The sequence below is a fragment of the Glycine max genome, chromosome 1 (genome assembly GCF_000004515.6).
Source record: "Glycine max cultivar Williams 82 chromosome 1, Glycine_max_v4.0, whole genome shotgun sequence".
Classification (NCBI taxonomy): domain Eukaryota; kingdom Viridiplantae; phylum Streptophyta; class Magnoliopsida; order Fabales; family Fabaceae; genus Glycine; species Glycine max.
Genome location: NC_016088.4, coordinates 31,075,000 through 31,101,417, shown reverse-complemented (window position 1 = coordinate 31,101,417; position 26,418 = coordinate 31,075,000). Strand labels below are relative to the sequence as shown.

Here is a 26,418-nt window from a genome sequence, read left to right as displayed (position 1 = left end):
AGAGCCTTTCCCACAGTGACTTCTCCAATCGAACAAAGAATGGTTACACTCCCAGGGTCTTTATGCTTGGGTGGAAGGATCTTTTGAATCACAGCACTACAATTTCCTTCCACAAAAATGTTTTCCTGGTGAATATACTTGTGTTTCCTTGTTAACATATCCTTTAAAAACTTGGAGTAGAGTGGCATTTGCTGTAAAGCTTCTCCGAAGGGCATGGTTATTTCCAGTTTCCTGAAAATATCTAAAAATCTCGCCAAATGGCGGTCCTTCTCCTTCTTGGAAGGTACCACAGGATATGGTACTTCCGCACCTTCATTCACAACTTTTTCTCTTTTCTTCTCTCTAGCTTGTTCACTTCTACTCCTCTCCTCATTCTTATTTTTTTCATCTTTTTCAATTTTTTCATTTTCTTTTTCTTTTTCTACTTCATTTTATTTTCTTGGTCATTTAATTCTTTTGTCTTGACCATTATTTGTTTTTCTTTTTCTGATTACTTTCACCTCTCACATCATCTTTCTTTTCATCAGTACCTTTCTTTTCAGCAGCTTTCTTCTTGGATACAACACTATCCTCATCCTCCGCCTCCACAAACCTCTTACTCCTTGTCATCACAGCTTTACATTCCTCCTTGGGATTCTTTTTTGTATTCGCCACAAAACTGTTGGATGACTTGTCAGCTATCTGCTTGGCCAGTTGTCCCACCTGGACCTCAAGGTTTTCAGTGCTGACTCAGTGCTTTTATGACTTGACATTGTTACTTGCATAAACTGAGTCAACGTCTCCTCCAGCTTAGTAGTCCTCTGAAAGATGTTAGGCCCTTGTTGAATTGGCCTGTTAGAAGGTCCACCTTGGTCTTTGTTGAATTGATTTCCAAGGTGTGATCTCCACTGTCCTTGTTGATTATAAGGACCCTGCTGGAAGCCTGAGAATCCTCATTGAGTATATCCTTGTCTCTGTTGATTTCCCATATAGTGAACTTCTTGAATGTTTTCTTCAATGGGAATACATTGGTCTGTTTCATGAGCCTCACCACAGATGGTACAACCTATAACTTGCAAAACAGAAGAATGTGTAGGTTGACCAATAGACAGTTTAGTTGGCAACTTACCGAGTGTTTCTGTTAAAATCTCAAGTTTCCTAGAAAGAAACTTATTCTATGCCAATAAAGCGTCATGTAATGATAGTTCTAACAAGCTTTTCTTTGTGGGTTGATGAACTCTGTCGCACAGAATGGCATGATCGTTGGCTGGCATATTCTCAATTAGCTCAGTTGCCTCTTCAGGGGGTTTCAACTTTATTTTCCCCCCTGCTAAAGCATCTAGCAGTTGCTTGGTTTGTGGTCTCAGCCCATCTATAAACATATTCAATTGAATTGGCTCAGAGAACCCATGGGTGGGAGTCTTTCTCAATAAACCTCTAAACCTCTCCAATGCTTCACTCAAGGACTCGTCAGGGAACTGATGAAATAAAGAGATTGCAGCTTTCCCTTCCATAGTCTTTGACTCTGGGAAATATTTCTTCTGAAAATTTTCAACAACTTCTTCCCAGGTTTTCAAACTGTTACCCCTTAAATGAGTGGAGCCACCTTTTAGCTTCTCCTGCCAAGGAAAATGAAAATAGACTGAGTCTAATGGCTTCATCTGGAACGCCTGCAATCTTTACAGTGTTACAGATTTCAATGAATGTTTCCAAATGTGCATAGGGGTCCTCATTTGGTAATCCTTGGAATAAGTTCCCCTATATTAAATGAATCAAAGAATGAGGGTAGTTTATGTTGCGAGCTTCCACTTCATAACATGCAATGCTGGTAAAGAATTGCGCCACTGAACTGCTTGAATAGTCCTCAAGGGTAACTCTTTGCTGGTGTTCATCTGCCATGGATACGGATTTTGGTAAATAGGTCACTGATTCCTTTGATGATAGTGAATCGGATGATGAAGAATCAGAAAAATGAGTTTCTTCCTCAAGAATGGACGCTATTATCTTGTCTTGAAGTAATTTTCTTCTCCTCTCGGCTCTTTTCCTTCTCAACGTAGCTTCAATCTCCAAGTCCAGAGGAACTAAATTTTCTGTGGGAGATCTATGCATATTAAACACTAACAGAAACAACGGTTATCCAGTTCGAGAGGAAAACAAATATGCATTGAAAGTAAATATTCATAGTTTATCAAAGAATAAAGAATAGACACCTAGGACTAAACTAACTTTCCAAATAGAAAGAAGTTCCCCAACAATGGCACCAAAAACTTGTTCGAACTCGGCAAGTGAACCAAATTGCACAAGTAGTATAAAATGGTAAGAACCGAGTATCGAACTCTCGGGGAACTTTTGTTTCTTGGTAAAGCTATATTCAGTGAATAGGTGTCTAGTATGAAAAGAGATTTGTCAACTATGCACAGGTATGTAAACTAACTATTAAGAAGAAAATCACGTGAGTAATGATGTGTAAAGACAAGTAGACAACATGTTGGTCTTCCTATTAGGTGCATGATGTTAAAAGGATATTCTCTACCTAACAATGTTCATGTGTTCTATGTTGTCTCCTGAAATGCTAAACCCCGATTCCTCATGATAGCCTAGCCTAATCCCGATCAAGCATCATCCTCAGATTCCTCTTGTTGGACTAAAGTCAACCAGAATCGCATAAAGACAAACATACAAACAACTAGGTTACTATACCCCGATCCCTCGTGATAATACGATAAACTAGCCATGTCCTATCAAGTTCTAAGAATCAGACCAGTTTCCACTGTTGAATAATCCTAAAAAAGCATGCATCTATGTTCTCAAGGTAAAAGCACACTGAAATGACGTACTAATAGCACAGAGAACACATAAAACATCATTAAATAAATACATAGGTATTTACATCAAGTACCTACAAGGAAGAACTAACAGAGGATTTAGCTCTCCATAACTGGGAAGCTTCCTTTACAACAAAGAGAAGATAAAAATGAAGGATTGAAGAAATACAAGCGGTGAGGATGTCTCCTCCACTTCTAGAACCTCACAATCACTCACAGACTCATCTAATGCTCTCAGGACGGCTTCCTCTTCAAGCTCTGGTCTCTACAGGTCTTCGCATAGCAAGATCTCTCAAGCTCTCTGGATTCAGACCCTTCTCTCTCTAGAATCTCTCACATGCAGAAGCTCTTCGAGAAAATGGCCAAAATCCCCTCCAAAATCTAATTTCAGGCTTAAATAGGTGGCTTTGTTTGTGTTAGCACGCTTAGCGTGACAATGGACCGCTCAGCGCGTATTAGTGGATTTCAGCTCAGTGCATGCTTTTCTCGCTCAGTGGATGGTCTGAAGCGGTGTGCTTAGCGGGATGACCCTTCGCTTAGCACGCATGCACAGCTCATCCTTCTTCCAAATTCTTCCTCGCGCTCAGCCGAGGAGCGTTGCGCTCAGCGGATGGCTCGCTAAGCCAGAAGATTGGCTTAGCGAGAGGATGAAAATCAGCACTTCACAAACTTGCCTAACTAACCTGAAATTGAGAGGAAATGATTATTAAACACACAAAATGTGAATACTAAGTATTTATTACCTATCTTTAACAAAAAGTAATTACAACACTACAAAATAACCATAAATTGGAGGAGTTTGATACAATTTACACAGGTTTTATACACAAAAGTTAGTCGTATTCATCGACTAACAATGGACCCTTAGGGTTCCTCTTTATTGTTTTGTGCATCTTCATCTCCTTCTCCTATCATCGGTAATCGTTTTTCTTTTGTAAAGTAAGTTTTAACCGATCGTTAATATCGTAAATCATCTTTTTAAATAGATTGAAGTTAATGAATAAAACCAAGATGAAATCAACTTATAACTGATTTTCTCTTCATTGAAATCAGTTCAAATTGTTTCAAGGTCCAACACCTTAACGATTCTCTCCTCTTTTCAAAAATCAAAAGATCATTTCAAGGTCCAACGCCTTAAACGACTCTCTCCTCTTTTCAAGTTTAAAACATCATTTCTAGGTCCAACGCCTTAAACGACTTTTGTTCGTAATCAATCTTTCAAAAAACATAAAAATAATTTAACACAAATATTCAGACATAAAGAACTATATAGGTCTAATTTCCTCATCACACTTGAGGATACATAGGAGCGAGGGCAACACCCTTGTCGACCCCAATAAAATAATAAACATAAAAAGGGAAAATACATAATTTTGAAGTCATGTTTTGCACACTCGATTAAAGGTTGTCGTCCCTTGTGACAGGCGTGTAGGGTGCTAATACCTTCCCCGTGCGTAAACAACTCTCGAGCCCTTATCTTCAAAATCTGCAGACCCTTGTCCTTTTGGTTTTTCTAACGTTATCCTCGAATAAACATTAGTGGCGACTCCGCTCGTTTTCTCTCTTGGAGATAAACGCTTTGGCTTATCTATTTTGGCCTTTTCGCACCCCCGCCGAAGGGTAGGTTGCCACACCCCCAAAGGTCCAAGAACTCTTACTTGAATTTGGTGATATATTTTCCAAAGAGATACCCCCTGAGCTACCTCTTCTTAGGGGAATAGAACACCAAATAGACTTAGTCCCAGGAGCAAGCCTTCCTAATAGGCCAGCCTATAGGACTAACCCTCAAGAGACTAAGGAGATAGAGTCTCATGTTAAAGAATTGTTGGTGAAGGGTTGGGTCCAATAGAGCCTAAGCCCTTGTGTTGTGCCAATGTTGTTGGTGCCCAAAAAGGATGGTAAGTGGAGAATGTGTACAGATTGTAGGGCCATCAACAACATTATTGTAAAGTATAGGCACCTCATTCCCAGACTTGATGATTTGCTTGATAAGTTGCATGGTGCCAACATCTTTTGAAAAATTGATCTTAAAAGTGGTTATCTCCAAATCAGGATGAAAAAGGGTGATGAGTGGAAAACCACTTTCAAGACCAAGTTTGGTTTGTATGAATGGCTAGTGATGCCTTTGGGGCTCACTAATGCACCAAGCACCTTTATGAGGCTTATGCATCATGTCTTAAGGGATTTCATAGGTAGATTTGTAGTTGTTTATTTTGATTATATTTTAGTGTACAGTAGGAGTCTAGATGATCACTTAGGACATCTCAGGCAAGTTTTTTCAGTCCTTAGGAAAAACACCCTCTATGCAAATATAAAGAAGTGTACTTTTTGTGTAGATAATATAGTTTTCTTAGGGTTTGTAGTTGGTAGAAATGGGGTAAGTGGACCCTGAGAAAATCAAGGCCATCCAAGAATGGCCCACCCCAAAAAGTGTGGGAGATATTAGGAGCTTCCATCGGTTAGCAAGCTTCTACAGAAGGTCCGTTCCTAATTTCTATATAATTGCGTCACCTCTTAATAAGCTGGTGAAGAAGAGTGTGACATTTACTTGGGGTGAAAGACAAGAGCAAGCCTTTGCTTTGCTCAAAGAAAAGCTCACCAAGGCACCTCTTCTAGTTGTTCCTGACTTTTCTAAAACTTTTGAGCTAGAATGTGATGCCTCTAGAGTGGGAGTTCGAGCTGTATTGTTACAAGGTGGGCAACCTATTACTTATTTTAGTGAAAAAATTCATGTTGCCACCCTCAACTACCCCACCTATGATAAAGAACTTTATGCCTTAATAGGAGCCCTCCAAACTTGGGAACATTACCTTGTTTCCAAGGAATTTGTCGTTCACGGTGATCATGAATCACTTAAGTACATTAGAGGGCAAAGCAAGTTAAACAAAAGGCATGCAAAATGGGTAGAGTACCTAGATCAATTTCCATATGTTATCAAATACAAAAAGGGAAAAACAAATCTGGTAGTTGATGCCCTCTCTAGGAGGCACACATTGTTTTGCTCCCTAGGAGCTCAAATTTTAGGATTTGGTAACATTATGGACTTGTATGCTTTAGATTAATATTTCTCTCCCATTTATGAGAGTTGTGGGCAAAAGGAACAAGATGGAATCTATTTGAATGAGGGGTATTTGTTCAAAGAGGGAAAGTTTTGCATACCACAAGGATCCATCACGAAATTACTTGTGAAAGAGAGCCATGAAGGTGGGCTCTTGGGCCACTTTGGGATAGACTAGACCCTTGTCTTACTCAAAGCAAAATTATATTGGCCACATATGAAGAAAGATGTCTATAAGCATTGCACTAGGTGTCTGGCTTGTTTATAAGCCAAGTCTATAGTGATGCCTCATGGGCTATACACACCCTTACCCATCCCATCTGCACCTTGGGTAGACATTAGTATGGACTTTGTCCTTGGGCTTAGCAAGATGGCACACTTTATACCATGCCACAAGGTGGATGATGCTTCCCACATCTCAAAACTCTTTTTCAGGGAAGTTGTGAGACTCTATGGTTTGCCTAGGACCATTGTGTCAGATAGAGATGCTAAGTTCCTTAGCCACTTCTGGAAAACCTTATGGGCTAAGCTAGGAACTGAGCTTCATTTCTCTACCACTTGTCATTCACAAACTGATGGGCAAACAGAGGTAGTGAATAGTTTTTTATCCACCCTTTTAAGGGCTCTTCTGAAAGGCAACCATAAGTCTTGGGATGAGTATCTTCCTCATGTAGAATTTACCTACAACAGAGGGGTTCATAAAACCACCAAGCAATCCCCTTTTGAGGTTCTCTATGGGTTCAATCCCCTAACACCCTTAGACCTCATTACCCTCCCACTTTACACTTCTTTTATACATAAAGAAGGGAAATCTAGGTCAGAGTTTGTAAAGAAGTTGCATGAGAAGGTTAAGAACCAAACAAAGGTGTATTCAACTAAAGGCAATAGAGGAAGAAAGGAATTAGTTCTTAATGAGGGGGACTGGGTTTGGCTCCATCTTAGGAAGGATAGATTCCCTACTAAAAGGAAATCCAAGCTTAGCCCTAGAGGGGATGGACCTTTTCAGGTCTCGGAGAGGATCAATAACAATACCTATAAGTTGGACCTCACAGAAGAGTATGGAGTCAGCACCACATTTAACATTTATGATTTAATTCCTTTTGTAGGTGGAGTTGGCATTGAGGAAGAGGAACCAATCGATTTGAGGTCAAATCCTCTTCAAGGGGGAGGGGATGATGCAATCCTCCCTAGGAAGGGACCAGTCACCAGAGCCATGAGCAAGAGGCTCCAAGAGGATTGGGCTAGAGCTACTGAAGAAGGCCATAGGGTTCTCATGAACCTTAGGGTAGATTTCTAAGCCCATGGGCCAAGGTTGGGTCCACTTATCTTTGTACATATTAGATTAGGATTTCATTATTTTTGGGTATTGTATTTAGGGCCCCATAATGTAGGTAGGGTACCCTAGAAATGTAGGATTTTTCAGCCCTTGTATTTTAGGCACCTAGACTAGTTTTTGTATTAGGGGTAGTTTTGTAATTTCACATGCATTAAGTGAATATTTGATTGTGTGTTGGGAAATAAATGTAATTGAATTGGGAGAAGCCCAATCCAATTAAATTTTAGAGGGGGAGGTGAGCATATGCTTGCTACACCCCATTGCCACATGATATAGTCACACTTTGTGCATGTCCTTCATGCTTTATGATGTAAGCTCCATTGGAGCTTGTAGGCCTACGATCTTCTTCATCAATGGATTCCTTTGCTTCTTGGAAGATGAATGGCAGTGGAATGGAGAAGGAAGAGAGAGAGAGGAGACACCACTTCAAGGAGAAGATGAGTCTAGAAGAAGCTCACCACCATAGGAGGCCAAGGATAAGAGCTTGGAGAAAGAAGGAGATGAATGAAGGGAGAGGAAGAGAAGAGCACAAAATTTTGTGCTCTAAAAGAGCTCTGAAATCTGAAGTTTAATTTTCAAATGATCAAAGTTGAAAAAATGCACACACATGACCTCTATTTATAGCCTAAGTATCACACAAAATTGGAGGGAAATTTGAATTTCTATTCAAATTTCACTTGAATATGAAATTGAATTTGTGGAGTCAATTTTTGGAGCCAAAATTTCACTAATTATGATTAGTGAATTTTAGCTATGGTTCAGCCCACTAATCCAAGATCAAGTCCAAGATTCTCCACTAAGTGTGCTTAGGTGTCATAAGGCATGTAAAGCATGAAGGGCATGCACAAAGTGTGACTATATGATGTGGCAATGCGGTGTAGCAAGGAAATGCTCACCTCCCCCTCTAAAATTTAATTGGATTGGGCTTCTCCCAATTCAATTAAATTTATTTCTCAACACACACATCAAATATTCACTTAACTCATGTGAAATTACAAAACTACCCTTAATACAAAAACTAGTCTAGGTGCCCTAAAATACAAGGGCTGAAAAATCCTACATTTTTAGAGTACCCTACCTACATTATGGATCCCTAAATACAAGGCCCAAAAATAATGAAATCCTAATCTAATATGTACAAAGATAAGTGGGCTCATACTTAGCCCATGGGCCCACAATCTATCCTAAGGCTTATGAGAACCTTAGGGCCTTCTCTTGCATCTCTGGCTCAATCTTCTTGGAGTCTTCTATCCAATGCCCTTGAGGGGTAGGATTGCATCACTTTACATGCCTCATGACACCTAAGCGCACTTAGTGGAGAATCTTGGACTTGACCTTGTATTAGTGGGCTGAACTATAGCTAAAATTCACTAATCATAATTTGTGAAATTTTGGCTCCAAAAATTCAATTTCAAATTCAAGTGAAATTTGAATTGAAATTCAAATTTCCCTCCAATTTTGTGTGACCCTTAGGCTATAAATAGAGGCCATGTGTGTGCATTTTTTGCACTTTAATCATTTGAGAATTAAACTTGAAAGTTCAGACCTCGTTTAAGGCACAAAATTTGGTGCTCCTCTCCTTCTCCCTCCATCATCTTCTCCTACCTCCAAGCTCTTATCCATGGCTTCCTATGGTGGTGAGCTTGTTCTTGACTCATCTTCTCCTTGAAGTGGCATCTCCTATCATCTTTCTTCCATCTCCAATTTGCTTCCATTGATCTTCAAGAAGCAAAAGACCTCATTGATAAATAAGATTCAAGGCCTACAAGCTCCACATGGAGCTACATCAGGGCCCATGGGCTAAGTATGAGCCCACTTATCTTAGTACATATTAGATTAGGGTTTCATTATTTTTGGGCCTTGTATTTAGGGCTCCATAGTGTAGGGAGTGTACCCTAGTAATGTAGGATTTTTTTGCCCTAGTATTTTAGGGCACCTAGACTAGTTTTTATATTCGGGGTAGTTTTGTAATTTCTCATGCATTAAATGCATTATTTGATGTGTGTATGTTGGGAGAGAAATTTAATTGAATTGGTAAAATCCCAATCCAATTAAATTTTGGATCATCCTAAGGGGGAGGTGAGCATTTGCTTGCTACACCCCATTGCCACATCCTATAGTCACACTTTGTGCATGTCCTTCATGCTTTACATGCCTCATGACACCTAAGCACACTTAGTGGAGAATCTTGGACTTGATCTTGGACTAGTGGGCTGAACCATAGCTGAAATTCACTAATCATAATTAGTGAAATTTTGGCTCCAAATTTGGCTTCACAAATTCAAATTCAAGTGACACTTGGGCTATAAATAAAGGCCTTGTGTGTGCATTTTTTCAACTTTGATCATTTGAGAAATTACATTTCAAATATCAAACCTCATCTTAGGCATAAAATTTATGCCCTCCTCTCTCCCTCTCCCTCCACTCATCTTCTCCTACCTTCAAGCTCCTATCCATGGCTTCCTATGGTAGTGAGCTTATTCTTGACTCATCTTCTCCTTCAAGTGGCAACTCCAATCACCTTTCCTCCTTCTCCATTTCATTGTCATTCCACTTCAAGAGGCAAAGGACTCCATTGATGAAGAAGATCCAAGGCCTACAAGCTCTACTTGGAGCTACATTAGGTTGTGTGTTGATGAAAATCCTCCCCACCTGGTTTCCCTTTGAAGAGTTTTTGAGGGGTCGACAACTGTCCACAACGTCTCTTTGGGCAATGATCAGGTGAAGGTCGGCATTGAGGAAGTTTGAGATGTTGAGTCTCACATCGCTATACCCACTCAAGAGATTCAATTAGTAGGGCAGGCACTGAACACCTTCCTTGCTTGGCTGACACATCTTTTAAAGCCTTTTTTATAATAGGTATTTCCTTTTGTTGTATTTGTTACAAATAAAGTGTTGACTGTCATTGAGTTATGTTTATGAACTGTGTAGGATAAACAGGGACTAGCAAAACCTATAGATAGGCTGGAACCTAATGATGATCCCCTATACCAGATGACATTGACGATCCTACAGCTTTTTCTCAAGCCTATTCAAGTGACGTGGGATTCAACTGTGTTTAGGGTGTATAATGATGACATCCTCTTGTACATAAAGCATGAAGATATTTTTGAAATAACGCATGGTGGCCAATGTCTCAACATCTCTATTATACAATTGTTGATTCTGTAAGTCACTTTACATTACAGTCCATTACATAATTGATTGTTTTAAATTGATGCATGATTTACTTTATTTTAACAAAAATTGGCATACGAATGAGTTAAGTTTGCGATCAGGAAATGCCTCTGTGTATGGATTCCTTGATCCACAGTCCATACAAAGGTTGAGGCAATCGCAATTTGAACCCGATGATTATATTAAGAAATGGATGTTGAATTCGCAGAGAGATGTTTACCTAAGAGTATACTTGAATGGGTAAGTAAAACTAAACAAGTCAATTTAAATAATGTATGCACTATAATAACTTAATGTTCTCTAATGTGTAACGACCTGCCTCATTGCTATGATATCACTACTCTAAACCACGTAAATTTTAATCTTTAAATGAAAACTTCGTTAATTTGCTTATGAAAAACGAGAGTAGATTTTTGTGATATACTGACGTAGCTCCATGTGGAGCTCGTAGGCCTTGGATCTTCTCCATCAATGGAGTCCTTTGCTTCTTGAAGATCAATGGCAGCGGAATGGAGAAGGAAGAAAGATGATTGGAGACACCACTTCAAGGAGAAGATGAGTCAAGAACAAGCTCACCACCATAGGAAGCCATGGATAAGAGCTTGAAGGTAGAAGAAGATGAAAGGAGGGAGAAGGAGAGAAGGAGCATGAAATTTTGTGCCTCAAATGAGGTATGAACTTTGAAGTGTAATTCCCAAATGATCAGAGTTGAAAAAATTCACACACAAGGCCTTTATTTATAGCCTAAGTGTCACAAAAAAATGGAGGGAAATTTGAATTTCTATTCAAATTTAACTTGAATTTAAATTTGAATTACTAAGGTACCCTCCCCACACTATGGAGCCCTAAATACAAGACCCAAAAATATTGAAACCTTAATCTAATATGTACAAAGATAAGTGGGCACATACTTAGCCCATGGGCCCAAAATCTACCCTAAGGCTCATGAGAACCCTAGGGCCTTCTCTTGCATCTCTGGCCCAATCTTCTTGGAGTCTTCTATCCAATGTCCTTGGGGGTAGGATTGCATCATATACGTTCACCAAAAAATGCACAAATACTTAAGTGAATATATATAGATATATTAACTCAGTACACATTATTCCCATAACGGAAAGTAATTTAGTTCATACTTATAATTAAATATGTGATATGCATCCTCAATTCCAAAGAACTATAGAACCAACTATGGAGGAGTTGATTAACAAAATACAACTCTTTCCAAAAATAATCCCAATGCCATCATGTCAGCTTGGCGACTCCAACAAAAGAATCTCACTCCATGTAATCTATTGTCGTCCATCTACTCCCACAAACAAAGGTTCGTGATCATCACAGGTACCAACCACACGGTACCAAATTTGCAAGGGTGAGTTTATTATAAAAGGAATCAACATAAAAATCAAATGACTATGGTTAGTAAGAAAACATTAATAAATAACATAATCATACACAAATGTCCATTAGTCCAACATACACTCAACAAGTAGTCATGAGCTTTTCACAATTCCAATCAATCATGCTCAATATGATGCATGCACCTAACCTCAATGCTCAAATGCAATGTGGTGCCACTCGTCAGGAAATAGCCTAACCGTGTCCGCACGACACTCTCACTTAGGAAAACTAGGCAGCAAGTGCCGAGGTCATCCTATCATGCACAGGCAACTCCCCCCCCCCCCCCCCCCCCCTCATGGTGATCAGCCTAAGTCCAAGGGAGTTCCAAACCGAGTGACATGCCCCTAAGTACAAGTATTTCCTCTCATGAGAAACTACAAGTACTTACTGACAAATTTTATACTATTTCCATGCAATATGAAGTATGAAACATGGGCACCATCAATGCACTAATCGTGGATAATTAAATATTTTAAGCCATCCCCCTCCAGAGATGCTTAAACTCTTTAACCACTTCATTCACGAGGGATATCCATCATGGTCACTGCACCCCCAATGTATATACACAACATACATAAAACACAATGACATTTTCAACATCAACAACATCTCATCTCAATGTCATTATCAACATCATCTCATCTCATCTCAATGTCATTTTCAACATTAACATCATCTGATCTCAATGACATTATCATCATCAACATCATCTCATCTGAATGGCATTACCACATCAACATCACCTCATTTCAATATTATCATCAATAACAACATCACCTCATGTCATGTTATCATCAATAACAACATCATTCTCATATTAATATTATCATCAATAACAACATCTTCCGTTATCAATATTATTATCAATAACAACATCATTCTTTATCAATATATCAATAACAACATCACCCCATACCAACATTATCATTGATAACAACATCATCAGTAATCACATCCCACAAATACATACATATAAATTTCATGCCTGAGATTCACAGTTCTCAGGTCAATAGCAGCATAAGTCTAATAAAACGATATTATCATTTAACAATAGTTGATGTATCACATCCCATTAGTCGAAAACATCATTTTTCTTGAAAACCAACATGCACAAGGACTAACATACATTCCCATAATTGGGTCCCCTAACCCCAATTATGGTATCAAAGCCATAAATTATAATAAACTCTCATCACCTATCATGAGCTCTCCGTCAGCTTCTCTTTGTGTCGCTCAGAGGCCTTTCTAGTTCCCGTTTATCGGTCCAAACGCAAAGTTCTATACACCAAATCGAAGGAAATTTAGTATAGATTTCAAAAACAAGGTTAATAATAATATTTGGGGTCAATTACCCTTGTCAAAACAAAAGGGGCTAAGGGGAGTTTCAGGTTCAACTACAAAGAGATGTCATTTTGAATTTTTGACCACGCCAATGTGACTGGAGTTCAACGAAGGTCACGAAAATAACATCAATTTTATAAAAAGGTAACTTTTACAATGTCTCATTTTCAAGGAATTTTCAAAGGAAGTGTAAAAACATCCTATTACAGTACCCAAAACACAACACTAAGATAAGCTCAAACTAGGAGAAAGGCATAGAAATCAAGATCACCTCAGAGAAACTATGAAATAAACAATTGGGAGCTTGTTCTCCACCAAATCCTTGAGGTGGATTCTAAGGATTTCACTCTTATTAAAGCATTCCTCTCCGTGTTGTGTTCTGGTGGCAAGCAACAACAACTTGTGGTGGCCACCTATGGTTGTGGGTGGTGGAGGAGGAGGTTCGAGGGCAGTTTGGGCAAAGTTTTGAGAGAGTCGTGAAATCGTGTTTTTCACGCTAAAGAACGTATTTATTATCTGTAGATCTCGCTTAGCGAGTTTGTCTTGCTAAGCGAAAATACATTTTTGGTGCTTAGCGTGACATTTCACACTGAGCGTAATCCCTCTTGGGGTGGAATTGCACTTAGCATGCTTCTCTCTCTAAGTGAGATGTCTAAAAGTGTTATTTTGCAAATCCCAATGATCAAAGTGTGAAGATGTGGGTTAATAACCTATAGTCAAAATTTGAAGGAAATCCAACAGTTAACGAGACGGGAATCGTGGTTTTACTGAAACAAGTTTAGGTAAAACTTGAAATCTCACAATTTCAACCTAGGTCAATAAAACTCCACATAACTCAACATCCACATCAAGAAATCACACATAACTAATTCACACAACACCTCAACTCATTCAAATTAATCAAATAACACTAGAGTTGCATTAAACATCAATTTTAAGTTATCGAAATTCCAAGGTGTTACACAATGCAATGCACATTGGCAACTAGTCGTTATATGTCCTAAGGACAATGTTGTCGTCTAGTTTTGTTCCTTGCACAATAAGCCCGACAACTACTTGAAAGAAATTATTAACAGGTCAATTGTATTTTGTAAAACACTTACTTTATCATTAGTATTTGACATCAATATTTTAATTGTACGTATAATATGCATGCATGTTTCTCTTAACCAGTGCTTTGAAGGGATTCAACGATAATCAAGGAAGTAAATCCAAGGCTACTGCTAAATGGATTCTAGTTAAAGTAAGTAATTTAAACGATGCTTAATGTCTTAAAAATGACATATTATTACTGTGTACACTAATTTTTGGTTAACTTTGAATATCTTATTGAATTTTGAGTAATAAGCAAAGAGGAAGCACTAAGTGCAGTTGTTATGTGATGCATTGGATGTCAATGATAATCCTAGGAGGTTTCAAGGATAATTGGGAAATGATAATTGTTTACTTCAAAACTAATTTCATTTGTTATACTTGTTATTATTTACATTGATTAAGTTATGTTTTATTATATTATGTTGTATTTTACTGATCCAAGACCATTAGAACCAAAGAGAATAAAGGCAATTTGCATTCAGTGGGCAAGATGTTATCTCAGAGTTAAAAATGAAACACTAGGTGTTTAAGAAATTTTACAATTGTAGAGTTATTTTTAATTACATTTGGTTGTAGATGATTTTATGTATTGACATTATTGTTTTCTTTAACTATTTCTTATGATTGATAGTAATTATTCAATAATAATATAAAAAATTGTACTGTGAAACTGCTTGGATTTATTTGTTTTCTAATTTGCAGGTTTGGGTAATATTAAAAAAACAGACAAGATATTAAAAATAGTTACAAAAAAAACTATATCGGTTTTCCTAAAAACCAATGTTGTGGTGCACTGACAACATTGGTTTTTAAACAACATCCATTTTTAGGAAAATCAATGTTGTGTTGTACCTGACAACATCGGTCTTTCTAAAAAACGATGTTGATTTTTGCATATTTTACATTTTTTTTGGTTTATAGCTTATTTTACATTTCTTTTCTTAAAAACCAATATGTAGTGTATGTTAACACTGGTTTTGCATAACTAATGTTAATATTGATATTTTTAATGTCGGTGGTTTCAACATTGGTTTATAACCGATGTTAAAAGTCCAAAAGAACCGATGTTAAAAGTCTATTTTCTAGTAGTGGGTGAGTTAATGGAAACCAAATAATTTTAGATGTAATGCCATAATAATGGGAACCAAAAGATAGGGAGTGTGCAGTTACTAAATACAAGATGGGGGGGTATGTAGCTATTCAGTTTCCAAGCATCGTTTCAACATACATGCCAAAAAAAAAACTATAATGCCTTAAGTTGGTTAAATATTTATGTGATATGTTAATATCTTTTCTAACATAATCTTTTTTTTTTTAATTTCTTAACAAATTCCCTAAAGATACCGATTAATATTTATCTTAAATAAATTTAATTTTACTAAATACATAGTGATTTATTATTTAAAAAACTGACTAGTAATTTATTTGTTTGATTATCTAGATCTACAAGTTTTAAATTAACATATCTCCTTTTATCTTCTTCCTAAGAATTAGTAAAAAAGAACAATTCCAACAAGCACTTAAATGTGGTTTTAGTTAATTCCAAGAAGTCTTGAGCATTGGTGAGGAAAAAGAAATAAACTAGACGCATTTATTTGAAGGTCCAAACACTTGAAAGGCTTTTGGATTTCTCTCAGTTGTTTATGAAGGCCAACGCTTCCATAAAAGCAGTTGCTGTTGTTCTTGAGTCCTGACATCATCCAACTCTTAACTGCAGTATTCACCTAAGGTTTTATTCAATTCAGGCTCATGGAAACTAAATTTCTTCAGGAGCATCATTGGAAGAAAATGCACTTTTTCAGGATCATAATTGCTCCCAGCCTTCAAGAAGGAAAGCTAGTAAGCATACATTTAAATTTAGCGCTTCAATCCTTTTTGTTACTCCAAGTGCTTTATGTTTTTATCTCTTATGTCTAATGGGCTTAAGGAAAATGAGAAGATGCCCCTTTGATTATGAACCTACATGCTGCACGTCTAAACGTATTTGTTTCCGCCGGTGACAACGCTTACGAAATCTTATTAGTTTATCCATTTGTGGGCAATTTGAACCTTCATGATACCTCCTTGATCACCATATTTTATCTGTTTCCATCGCTTTTAAAGTTTTATTTTTAATTATTAGTGGAAATTAAAACAAATTAAAGTATGAGAATTCAGATCAGTGGTGGTAAAGTAAGTAAAATTCCTTACTAAACATTTGGCCCAGTATAAACTTATCAATAAAAAATTAAAGGAAAAGAAAATAAAAGTTAAAGAAAATACAATTTTTCTATAAATTAAAATTAATTCATTCACTTCATATATTTTCTTTTTTGGAAAACAAAATTCTTATCTAATATTTTTAAAAGATGAAATGCAAAATTTGATTTTAACTTACGTGTGCAAAGTTTTATTCATTTTGTTTTCGCATTTATTCTATTAGTTCTAAGGCGATCGAACCCAAAAGGTGGAGTAATTTCAAATTTAGATAGATACATAACTGTAAAAAATTGATAGATGTAATGCACTATACCAGCTTTCTGAGCTTCATAAAACATATTCATCTCTTATGATTGACAGATGCTTCCAAATAAATTTGTGGAGAAATACGGAGAAGGCTTACCAAATACTCTATTTCTTAAGGCTCCAAATGGTGCAGAATGGAAGTTGACTTTAGAAAAACGCGATGATAAAATGTGGTTTCAAAAGGGTTGGAGAGAATTTGCCAAACATCACTCTCTAGATCATGGCCATCTTTTGCTTTTTAGATATCAAAGAACATCCCATTTCCAGGTACACATCTTTGATGGTAGTGGCTTAGAGATAGAATACCCTCTTGGGAAAGTAGAAGGTAAAATGACCTCCAATTATCAAAAAAATAAACGTCCAAATGGTGAAAAATTGGAATATGAATTCCTTCAACCATGTATGGGAAGTCGCAAATGTGTTAAGGTTGATAATACCATGAAGCCAAAGCTAGGTTGCTCCGCATGCGCATCATATCGACAGAAAGGGCAAAGGTATACGATTTTATCTGTTTCTAAGTCTCAAAAATAACTTTTGTTTCTTAAAAGCACCGTAGCTCAGAAAAAAAAAAATAGCCATTGCGCTAGCCTAAGATTTTCAAATTAAATTTTATTATAAAGTTATTAAGATAATTTTTTAAAATATATATTACTTTACTTTCAGATTTACTTTTGACAATGTTAATTTTGTAAAATCAATATTATTTTGATTATGTATTTGTTTCAACTTAATTATTTTAAAACAATAATCCACACATGCTATAAAATTCAAACTCTTGACTAAACCTATAGCAATTAGGTCACAGTTTTTATTTGTGAGAAAATTAAATACGATAACAAATTGGCTGGTTTACAAAATTCTAATTTTGCAGGAAAACTAAAATGACTACTACTGAGCATGTTACGGCTTTTGATAGAGCAAGTTATTTCAGACCTTGTAATCCATCCTTCCTCGTTGTCATCTATCCATCAAACGCCCGTTCACGAGGTCCTTTGGTAAGCTGCTAAGAATATTTCACTTGTAGAACATGAGTTGAAAAAGAAATGTATATTCCAATGTTATTAATTCCAAGAAATTAACCAATGCTGAAGACAAACTGTTGGACAATTATTTTTTGATTCAGTCCCAAACATACTTGACACATAGGGTGTAAGAGTAAACATTCTTTCTTTAGTTAGTTTAAGGTTAAGGTCTAAAAGTAAACAGTTAAAAAATAAAGAAGTTACTGTATTTCATAACTTTCGGAACTGCGGCACGATATATATATATATATATATATATCGGTTTTTCTGAACCAATATTGACAATCGTAATGTACGTGGCAATAACAGATTCTCTTTCCCTTGGCAGAATTTTCCATCTAAGTTTTGTAAGAAACACATTGATTTGCGCAAGAACAGAGGAGATATCAATCTTGAGGTGTTAAACGGGAGAGTTTGGCATGCAAGATACCGAATAAGGACAGCCGAAACTAGAAGAAGATTTGAACTGTCAAGTGGATGGAAGACATTTGCCGAGGACAATAACTTGAAAGTTGGTGATGTTTGCACCTTTGAGCTCATTCCTGCAACAAAACTCACCTTCCAGGTTCATATCTTTAGAGTGTCAGCCAATTCAAATTGTTCAACATCTCAAGGTAGCATTGATATATTTTAATTTAGTTTTTGAATTAAACAATTCCTCATACGTCAAATAATTATATTCTTCCATGTTCTACTGCAGACTCTCGTCAAATATAGCAGTTTATCAAAGACCGAGAAAAGAAATGAAAATCGTCACTACTACCAACTCGTCACCCTCAAAGAGTTTCAGTTCTTTTGTATCAAACTTTACGTCGGGTATAATTAAGTACTTATTAACTTATAGTAATCCTAAGCCTTTTGATGTAGTCAAAACAAGCTATTTTTAGTTTACTCTAATGAACTCCATAAGTCAAATATATGACTTATACACCATTGTTAAGATGAACTTTAAGATACTTAAATATGATTTTAAAATTAAATGACTAAAAGGCTATATAACATATAGTTGATATTGGTATTATTATTTTTATTATAAATAATTAGAAATAATAACTAACATCATGAGAATAGTGAGTAATTATTAGAAGAGAAGTAATAAAAATTTAAAAACTGATAAATAATAAAATGGTCTAATATATGAAATGTATAAAGCAAATGGAGGTATTTTCTTTATTATTAGTATATTTTAAAAAAATAAAAAATAAAAAGAAAAATATTAGAAATTAAAAAAAAACAACTAACAACATAAGAGTAGTGGGTGGGTAGTTATTAGAAGAGAGGTAATGAAAATTTAATAACTGATAAAGGATAAAATGATCTAATAAAATATACACACCAAATGAGGATATTTCTTTTATTATAAGTATATTATTAGTATAGATGAGATGTTGAAACATGAATACATAATATTCACTGATTAACACTAATTAGGATATATAAATGTATTTCTTTAAGTGGAAATCAATCAATGAAAAACGAAAAAAAATTATATTCTTTTCCTTCTATCTACTTTATTGCATTGATTAGGTAAATTAGAGTAACCCTAAAATTAGCTTTGTAACAGCAATTGTAACAAGAGTCCACGAATAAAAACATGATTAAGTTGTTTATCGAATCACAGCGTTATTCTCTTTCCTTAACATGTGAAAAGTAAGAAGCTCTATATGTTCTGTTGGCATATTGTTGTAGAACTTCTCCAAGACGGAAATGTTGCCGTGTATTAATTGGCTTATATTACTTGATAAAATTAGGGCTTTTGTTTTTTTATTTCCCATTCATAGTCATAAACAATTTGGACAAATCTATGATAAGGTCTCCTACCCTTTCCCACATGGGTGTTCAGGGGTCTAGATCAATCCGTAATTCAAACCGACTTAACTATATTCAGTTTGAGTTTCTAAAATATTTGGATCAAATTCGATCTAATTTGATTAAGACCCATTCATAAATAAATTGTGTAATGGATTCTATTTTTTTAATCCAATCCAACCAATATCATATAATTTAATTTATTATATATAAAAATTCATTATTAAATGCAAAGTACAATAATAATTTTTAGCTCACAATTGATTAAATTATTAAACTAAATCATCTATGATTTTTTTAAGTTATTTTTATCTTTGTCTTGATTTGATTATATTTTCATATGTTAATATCATATTTTATTTCTATCTAAAATAAAAATATTGTATTAACATAGAAATTATTAATTCTATTAATCATATATTTTCATAGTTTGATCTCTTTTAAGTGCATTTAATCATTATATACCTAAAAATTTTAAGCAAAAATAAATTATTGTTCTAAAAATTTATTTTTAAAAAAATAAAAAGTATTTTTTAAATATTGAGACTCAATTAACTCAATCCGACCCAACTAGTTTATGATCGGGTTGGGTTGAGCCGAGTCTAAAATAAAATTGAACAAACTCAACTCATCCTAACCCATGAACAATCCTCATACATGGTGAATAATCAAATTTCAATTGAAGTGAAATCTTTCAAATAAATGAATGCAATTAGGAGGATTGTATGAAAGGACATCAATTCCCCTACTTCCCTAGATACTTTTCTTGATAGTCAATTTGTGACGAATCAAATTAGTCATTGTAAATCACGAGATCAAATAGTTGGGATTAGAAAGTTAAGGCACAATTCACAATTACCAAAGGCATCCCCTTTCTCAGTGTTGGTAACCATGTACTAAGTACATTTTTGAGCAAGCTAGCTTATCTAAAAGTAATTCTAAAAAAACAAAATAAGAAGAAAAAAAAATATTATTTTTATAAATTCAAATTAACTTATACACAAACTCTCTCAGTTTACTGAGAAATTATATGAGAGTTTCTATAAATTAACTTATGCATAATTAATTTTAGTTTATAAAAAAACTCATTTTATATTTTTTTTAAAAGAAAATTGTCTTTAAAGTGTTTTTATATAAGCTTATTCAAACATATACTAACTTGATAATAACTCCTCATGGCATTAACAGGAAGAGATAGAGTACACATTCAAATAGACTTGCCATATAGGAGATATTTGTATGACTTGTAATATAATTGGAGCTATTGTTACTTTGAAGAAATTTGTCAATTTGCTTCAATGGGTCATACTAGAAATTTCTCCTACAGGGCACTCTCAAACTCCTCGATGAAGTATTTCAAATATCGAATTATCGTTGTGAAATACATACTTAGCTTGCTTGGATGTGCTTTCCCAAGTCGTTCAATGTAAATTGGACACCCGAGATCAGTGCCTTGGTCCGTTTTTAATCATTGGCTTTTGTATTACTCATATTTTTCATTAAGGTAATGCTTGTGCTGGCAAGCTTGCCTCATTTGGGGTTCAAGCGTTAGGTTATACTTGGTGGGCTTTTCCACCATCTTTTGTTTCAGAAGAGCTAGCTAGGTACGTATACGGACTCCCTTCATACAGATTCACTTAGTTGTGTCTCTTGGGTATGGTTTGATCCTCCCAAGTGTTTTGTTTGTTTGGAGATTATTAATATATTTTGTGGTGTACGTAGCTCGTTGGAGGCTTAGGGGTTGGGTTGCCAATATAGTTGGAATGCCAGCCTCTTCCCCTCCTGAGTTTACCTCCTTTTTCTTTGCTTAAAAAGAATGTAAACTGACCTAGCTACCTTGCCTAATCATCCACTCCTTTTGGATATTGTTGAAATATATACTTCTAGCTATCAAAGATATGGTATCAATTCCATATTCCTTTCACCACGTAAGCATTTCTTCCCAAATATGAATTATCTTCTCAATCAATCTTAAACCTATATTAAAAAAACTTTAATGAAGTATGATAGTCATCAGAACTCAGAGATATAAAGATCCTTTTTCAATAATATAAAAAATTGGGTGAATTTTTGGATCGCAAACTCCTCCCGTGCATTCCTTACATTCTCAATGGACACCAACAGAACCCTATAATTAGTTTTTTTTTCCCCTTTTTTAAGAATGCTTGGTTCGAGGAAAATAGGAAGGATAGATAAATCCACCGTTTGTATTTTGAACCAGAATCTAGGAAGGAGTGGAATGATTCTTCCACGTAATTTCATTTTTCCTATAATATTAATAGTTATGATATTGCTACCTAAACATTAATTTTCCTGACGTTCAAAAGTTCATATTTTAAAAATTTTAAATCTCAGTAAATTAAAATTCTCCTTCCTAAATTTGGACCTATATTCCATTGATAGAGTTAAATAATTCTATATTTTTATCATCTAGGGTTTATGATACTTTGATGAGAATAATTTTTTTTGTTACGTTAGACTTTGATGATTAGTGTTATTTTACCATAAACAAACAATCATAGAGGAAAAGGTTATTTTTTGTTAGTTAGACTTTGATGATTTGTGTTATTTGATGATTTATGACCTTCAACTTCCACCATTGTTTTTACCGCCACTACCATCATCACCATCTTCAACTTGACAATCACTGCCACTACTAGTGTCACCATCACCATTAGCACCACCATTTCCACCATTTTTTCCGCAACTACCATCACCACTACTCCCACCATTGTTGTTGGTCACCGTTGTCTCTGCCACTCTGACAATCATCGTTGTTGCTATCACCACATTTTCACCAACATCATTTCGCCACCACCCTATCACTGTCATCCCCACCATCATCACCACCATTCATCACAATCGTCGCCACCGTCACATTTATTGTTGTCACTATCATTGTTATCATTACCGCAATCACCACAATATTACCATTGCCTCCACCATTATTGTCAGTACCACCATTATCTAGTTTGTATCATGGTGTGAAACAAACATTGGATACGATTAAAACTTATCATGCTTTTATCCTGTCTTTGTATTATTATATTTTATCCTATCTTGATCACTAAAAAAAACCCAATTCTTAAAGTTAAGTTTAAAAATAACTTAAGTTTTCTAATTTGGCTATCTAAAATTCTAAAATTCGAAAAATAGTGGTCAAGACATTACACACATCAAAAGAAAGTATATACTTCTCTTAACTAATTATTATATGAATAATCCAATTGATCAGTACAATCATCAAAAGCAAAAGTCTTTGGGCTTGTTTGGATGTAAATCAAAAGTGTTTTTGAGTGTTTTTCTACTCAAAATATAGACTTTTTTTTCAGTATAGAAACTCTCAAAAGCTCCCAAAAGCATTTCTTGCCCTGTATTCCATTAATTAATTTAGTGATAAATATGATTAAATTAATAGTTAACACATATATTTAATGATTGAAAAAAATTATCCTAAAAAACTAATTAAAGATTGAATGATTTATTATTTGATACGAAGCCAATTAAGTTGTTGTTCATCCACTTCTTTCTCTAGACCATTATCATATGATCATGATTTCTGATTTACTAAGCTCCCTTAGCATAAATGTTTCCCTCCTTAATATATCATTTGAGTAATTTAATGGCAAATTTCCCTTTTCCAAAAAAATTTTGCATCTCAAAATTTAAAAAAATAGCAAAATATATTTTTGTTAATTTCACTCGAAGGCATATATATATATGGCTTAATTGTCAATTTGGTCTTCCAATTATTAAATAATTCAATTTGGTCCCCAAATTTTAAAAAGATTCAATTTAGTCCTCAAGTTCTTCGAAATGAATCTTCAAGGAAACTAAATAGTTGAAGAAGTCCTATAAATACTAGAAGCTTTGAAGAAATGGGTTATGAACCTATGCGTTGTCATTCAAATTCTTTCTATAAAAAGTTTTCTATATATTCTTGTAAATTTCAAAAGCTCTCAAAACACTTTGAGCATTTTGAGAGAAAATACTAAGTGCTTAGATTGTAAATCCATCTATGAGACTAATAAGAACTAGTCAATGAACTAACCAAACAACAAATTATTTGATTTCTTTTAGAGCTAGTCATGACTAGGTAGGACAAAGAATATTGAGTTGTTCGAGCATGGTTTGCAAGAGAAAGAAGTGATAGTGATGGATACTTGTAACTTTGAGAAGTTAGTGGTTTGCCAAGAAATACACATCGTCTTGATGGTTGAGATGCAGCGTTATAAATCTTTGTGTCTTATAATTTGCTTGCTTTCTTTATGTTTAAACTGACCTACCGTTTGAATTTGATTATATTTTTTAAAACAAGTTTTATTGTGAATTATCACGGTAATAAAAAATGTTCAAGATATATATATATATATATATATATATATATATATATATATATATATATATATATATATATATATATATATATATATATATATATATATATATATATATATATATATATATATATATATTCTTAAAACTATTTTTTATTATAAAATTTAAGGATTAGTATAAAACATTTGAAAATTTATGATAATAATAATATCCTAAAAGAATTTAAATGCGACTACATTTATAGCTTATTGATACTTCTGAGTTGTTTATGAAACTGAAATTCTATTTTATCCTTATTTACAATTGTGACCCAGGGAAAGAGTTTATCCAACAACGAAGAAGCAACAAGAAATTGAACGAACTGATGGTCAATTTTGTGAGTTGGTACTATGGTCTTCGCTTTGAAAGGTGATAATTAATGCAATTAATTACGACATCTCAGCTGGCTGGTCTTCTCTCTTCTGTGCACGGCGAAACTATTTGTGCGAATATATAGACGAAAATGAATCGGTAACTAGAGATTATAGACAAGCATGTCGTTCAGACATAACTTTTAGAGGGAAAAAGTAATACCAATAAAATACTCCAAATATTTTTTTTATAGAGATTATTATCTTTCTCTATTTAAAATGTTGTGTACATTAAAATTTCATTTAGTGATATTTAGGATATACATTACTCCCCATCCCATAATATTTGTTGTATTATATTTTTTTATATAGATCAAGAAAAATCAATTAATAAATAAAAATAATCATAGTTTTACAAAATTATGGATCGTCTTATATTTGCTGAGGATGGTTTTATATGCTTCATAAGCAATATTTGTTATGGAATCTAAGTCTTATTCAAATAATTTCATTATTAACAACTTGTCTTTTTACTATGTGGCACTTGGTTGAGGAAAGAGAGGGAATAGAAGTACATTGCTTTTGTGGCTCTCTACTCAATTATTTGTAAGAATGAAATTGTCATTGATGACATTTTGTTTGTCTTTGCCTTCATACACTTGAAATTCAAATGTCAAACTAATTTCACAGCATACATCAAGAGGAAAAGTTCAAATATAAGAATGTTTTCACTACTAGAAAAATATTTTTTTACGATGTTGATTTAACGTCAGTTGATGAAAAAATGTCTTAGAAAGAAATGCGGTGACATTTTTGTAAATAAATACAAATATTCTACAACGGTTTTGCGAAAACCGTCTTAGTATGATTGTCATTCTAAGATTGTTTTTGCAAAACCGTCCTAGAAGATTTTCGGTTGTTTTTAATGTATTCCTCTCCTCTCTCACGCCTCTCTGTATTCTCACTCTCTATACTCAAGACCAACCTCTCGCAACAAGTACAGAGAAGAGCCTTCTAGAAGGTTCACATTCACCGAGGTGCGAAAGTTGCTCATGGGTGACGTCACATTCCTTCACAAGGTCTTCCTCTTCTTGGAGCATTGGGGCTTGGTCAACTATGGCACCACCCCACCTTCTTTCGATGCAAATGTAGAGGATGTGGAGGAGGAGCATTGCAAGGTTCACTTTGAAGAAGGTGCCCCCAGTCGAATTCAAGTCGCGGCAACGCCAAATTCGTTGAAGCCTATTTGTATAAAAAAGCTCTTTTTTAAGACGATGAAAACAAATAAATATATACGCAAACGCTCGAAACAACTACATTTGCGGTTCTGCTTGCAAATTTTCTTCCCCTCAATCGTATATTGCTCAGGTGGTATTCCTGTTCCCCCCAAGCACCCTTGAGATTCATTCGCAAAAAAGCTTAAAAAGAACAAAAAATTAAATAAAATTCAATTCTAGTTATTATTTCATTTCAATTTGGTTTTCATTTTCTGTTTTGACTTGATCTTCCAATTGGCATCCGATGGATTCACCGACAAGAACACCATGTTCAGAAAGCTCAAGGCGAAGTTCAAAAATAAGGTTTGGTTTTTGTAATTTTGAATTTTGAATTTCTATTTGAGTGCATAATTGTTGGTGTCATACCCTAATTTCGTCCGGGGGTTATTACTTGATGACATGCAACCTTTGATTGGCCGCTTCGAGATACCTGACACCCTTTGTTGCACAATATGTGAAGTCCCGAGACGCGTTGGAAATTAAAAGGAAGTATTGTTGCACAATCCGTGAGTTTTCGTAACTTCTTCGAAAGATTAAAAAGAGTAAATACATGATCCGTAAGGATTCGTAACCTTATGGAAAGAAAATAAGTATCGTTACAAAATTCGTAAAGTTTCGTAACGTTACGGAAAAAGAATCACCAAAAAAGTAAAAGGGGGGTGCATTTAGTAAAAAGGGGGGGTGTAAATAGCAATCAGGCCCACTTGGGCCTTCCAGTTTCTTCCTCCAGAAGGCGGTTGCTTCTGGAGGAAGCAACCTTGCTTGCCTGGGCGACCTGGGTGGCAAGCTCCTCCCCTATTTTGCTATAAATAGGAGGAGGAGTGAAGAGGAAAGGGTTCATCCTTCTTAGCACTTCTTATTCTCTTAAAATTGCTGAGGAAAATTGTTTCCGTGAAGAAAATCCAAGC

At 35.0% G+C, this 26,418-nt stretch overlaps 1 protein-coding gene across 1 annotated transcript; it reads left to right on the top strand.

The window, feature by feature from the left end:
- Nucleotides 1-17,595: 17,595 nt before the first annotated feature.
- LOC100779136 (B3 domain-containing protein REM19) lies at nucleotides 17,596-18,562 on the top strand. The gene is made up of 3 exons (XM_041014302.1): nucleotides 17,596-17,709; nucleotides 18,065-18,301; nucleotides 18,437-18,562. Exons 1-3 carry the CDS (start codon nucleotides 17,596-17,598, stop codon nucleotides 18,560-18,562), a joined length of 477 nt encoding a protein of 158 aa, XP_040870236.1.
- Nucleotides 18,563-26,418: the final 7,856 nt, after the last annotated feature.

Bases quoted from the DNA above. Each gene is read 5' to 3' on its own strand.
- LOC100779136 (XM_041014302.1), top strand. From the start codon at position 17,596: ATGACTACTACTGAGCATGTTACGGCTTTTGATAGAGCAAGTTATTTC. The intron at 17,710-18,064 runs GTAAGCTGCTAA...TTCCCTTGGCAG, and splicing joins CCCGTTCACGAGGTCCTTTG to AATTTTCCATCTAAGTTTTG. The intron at 18,302-18,436 runs GTTCATATCTTT...GTTCTACTGCAG, and splicing joins CAACAAAACTCACCTTCCAG to ACTCTCGTCAAATATAGCAG.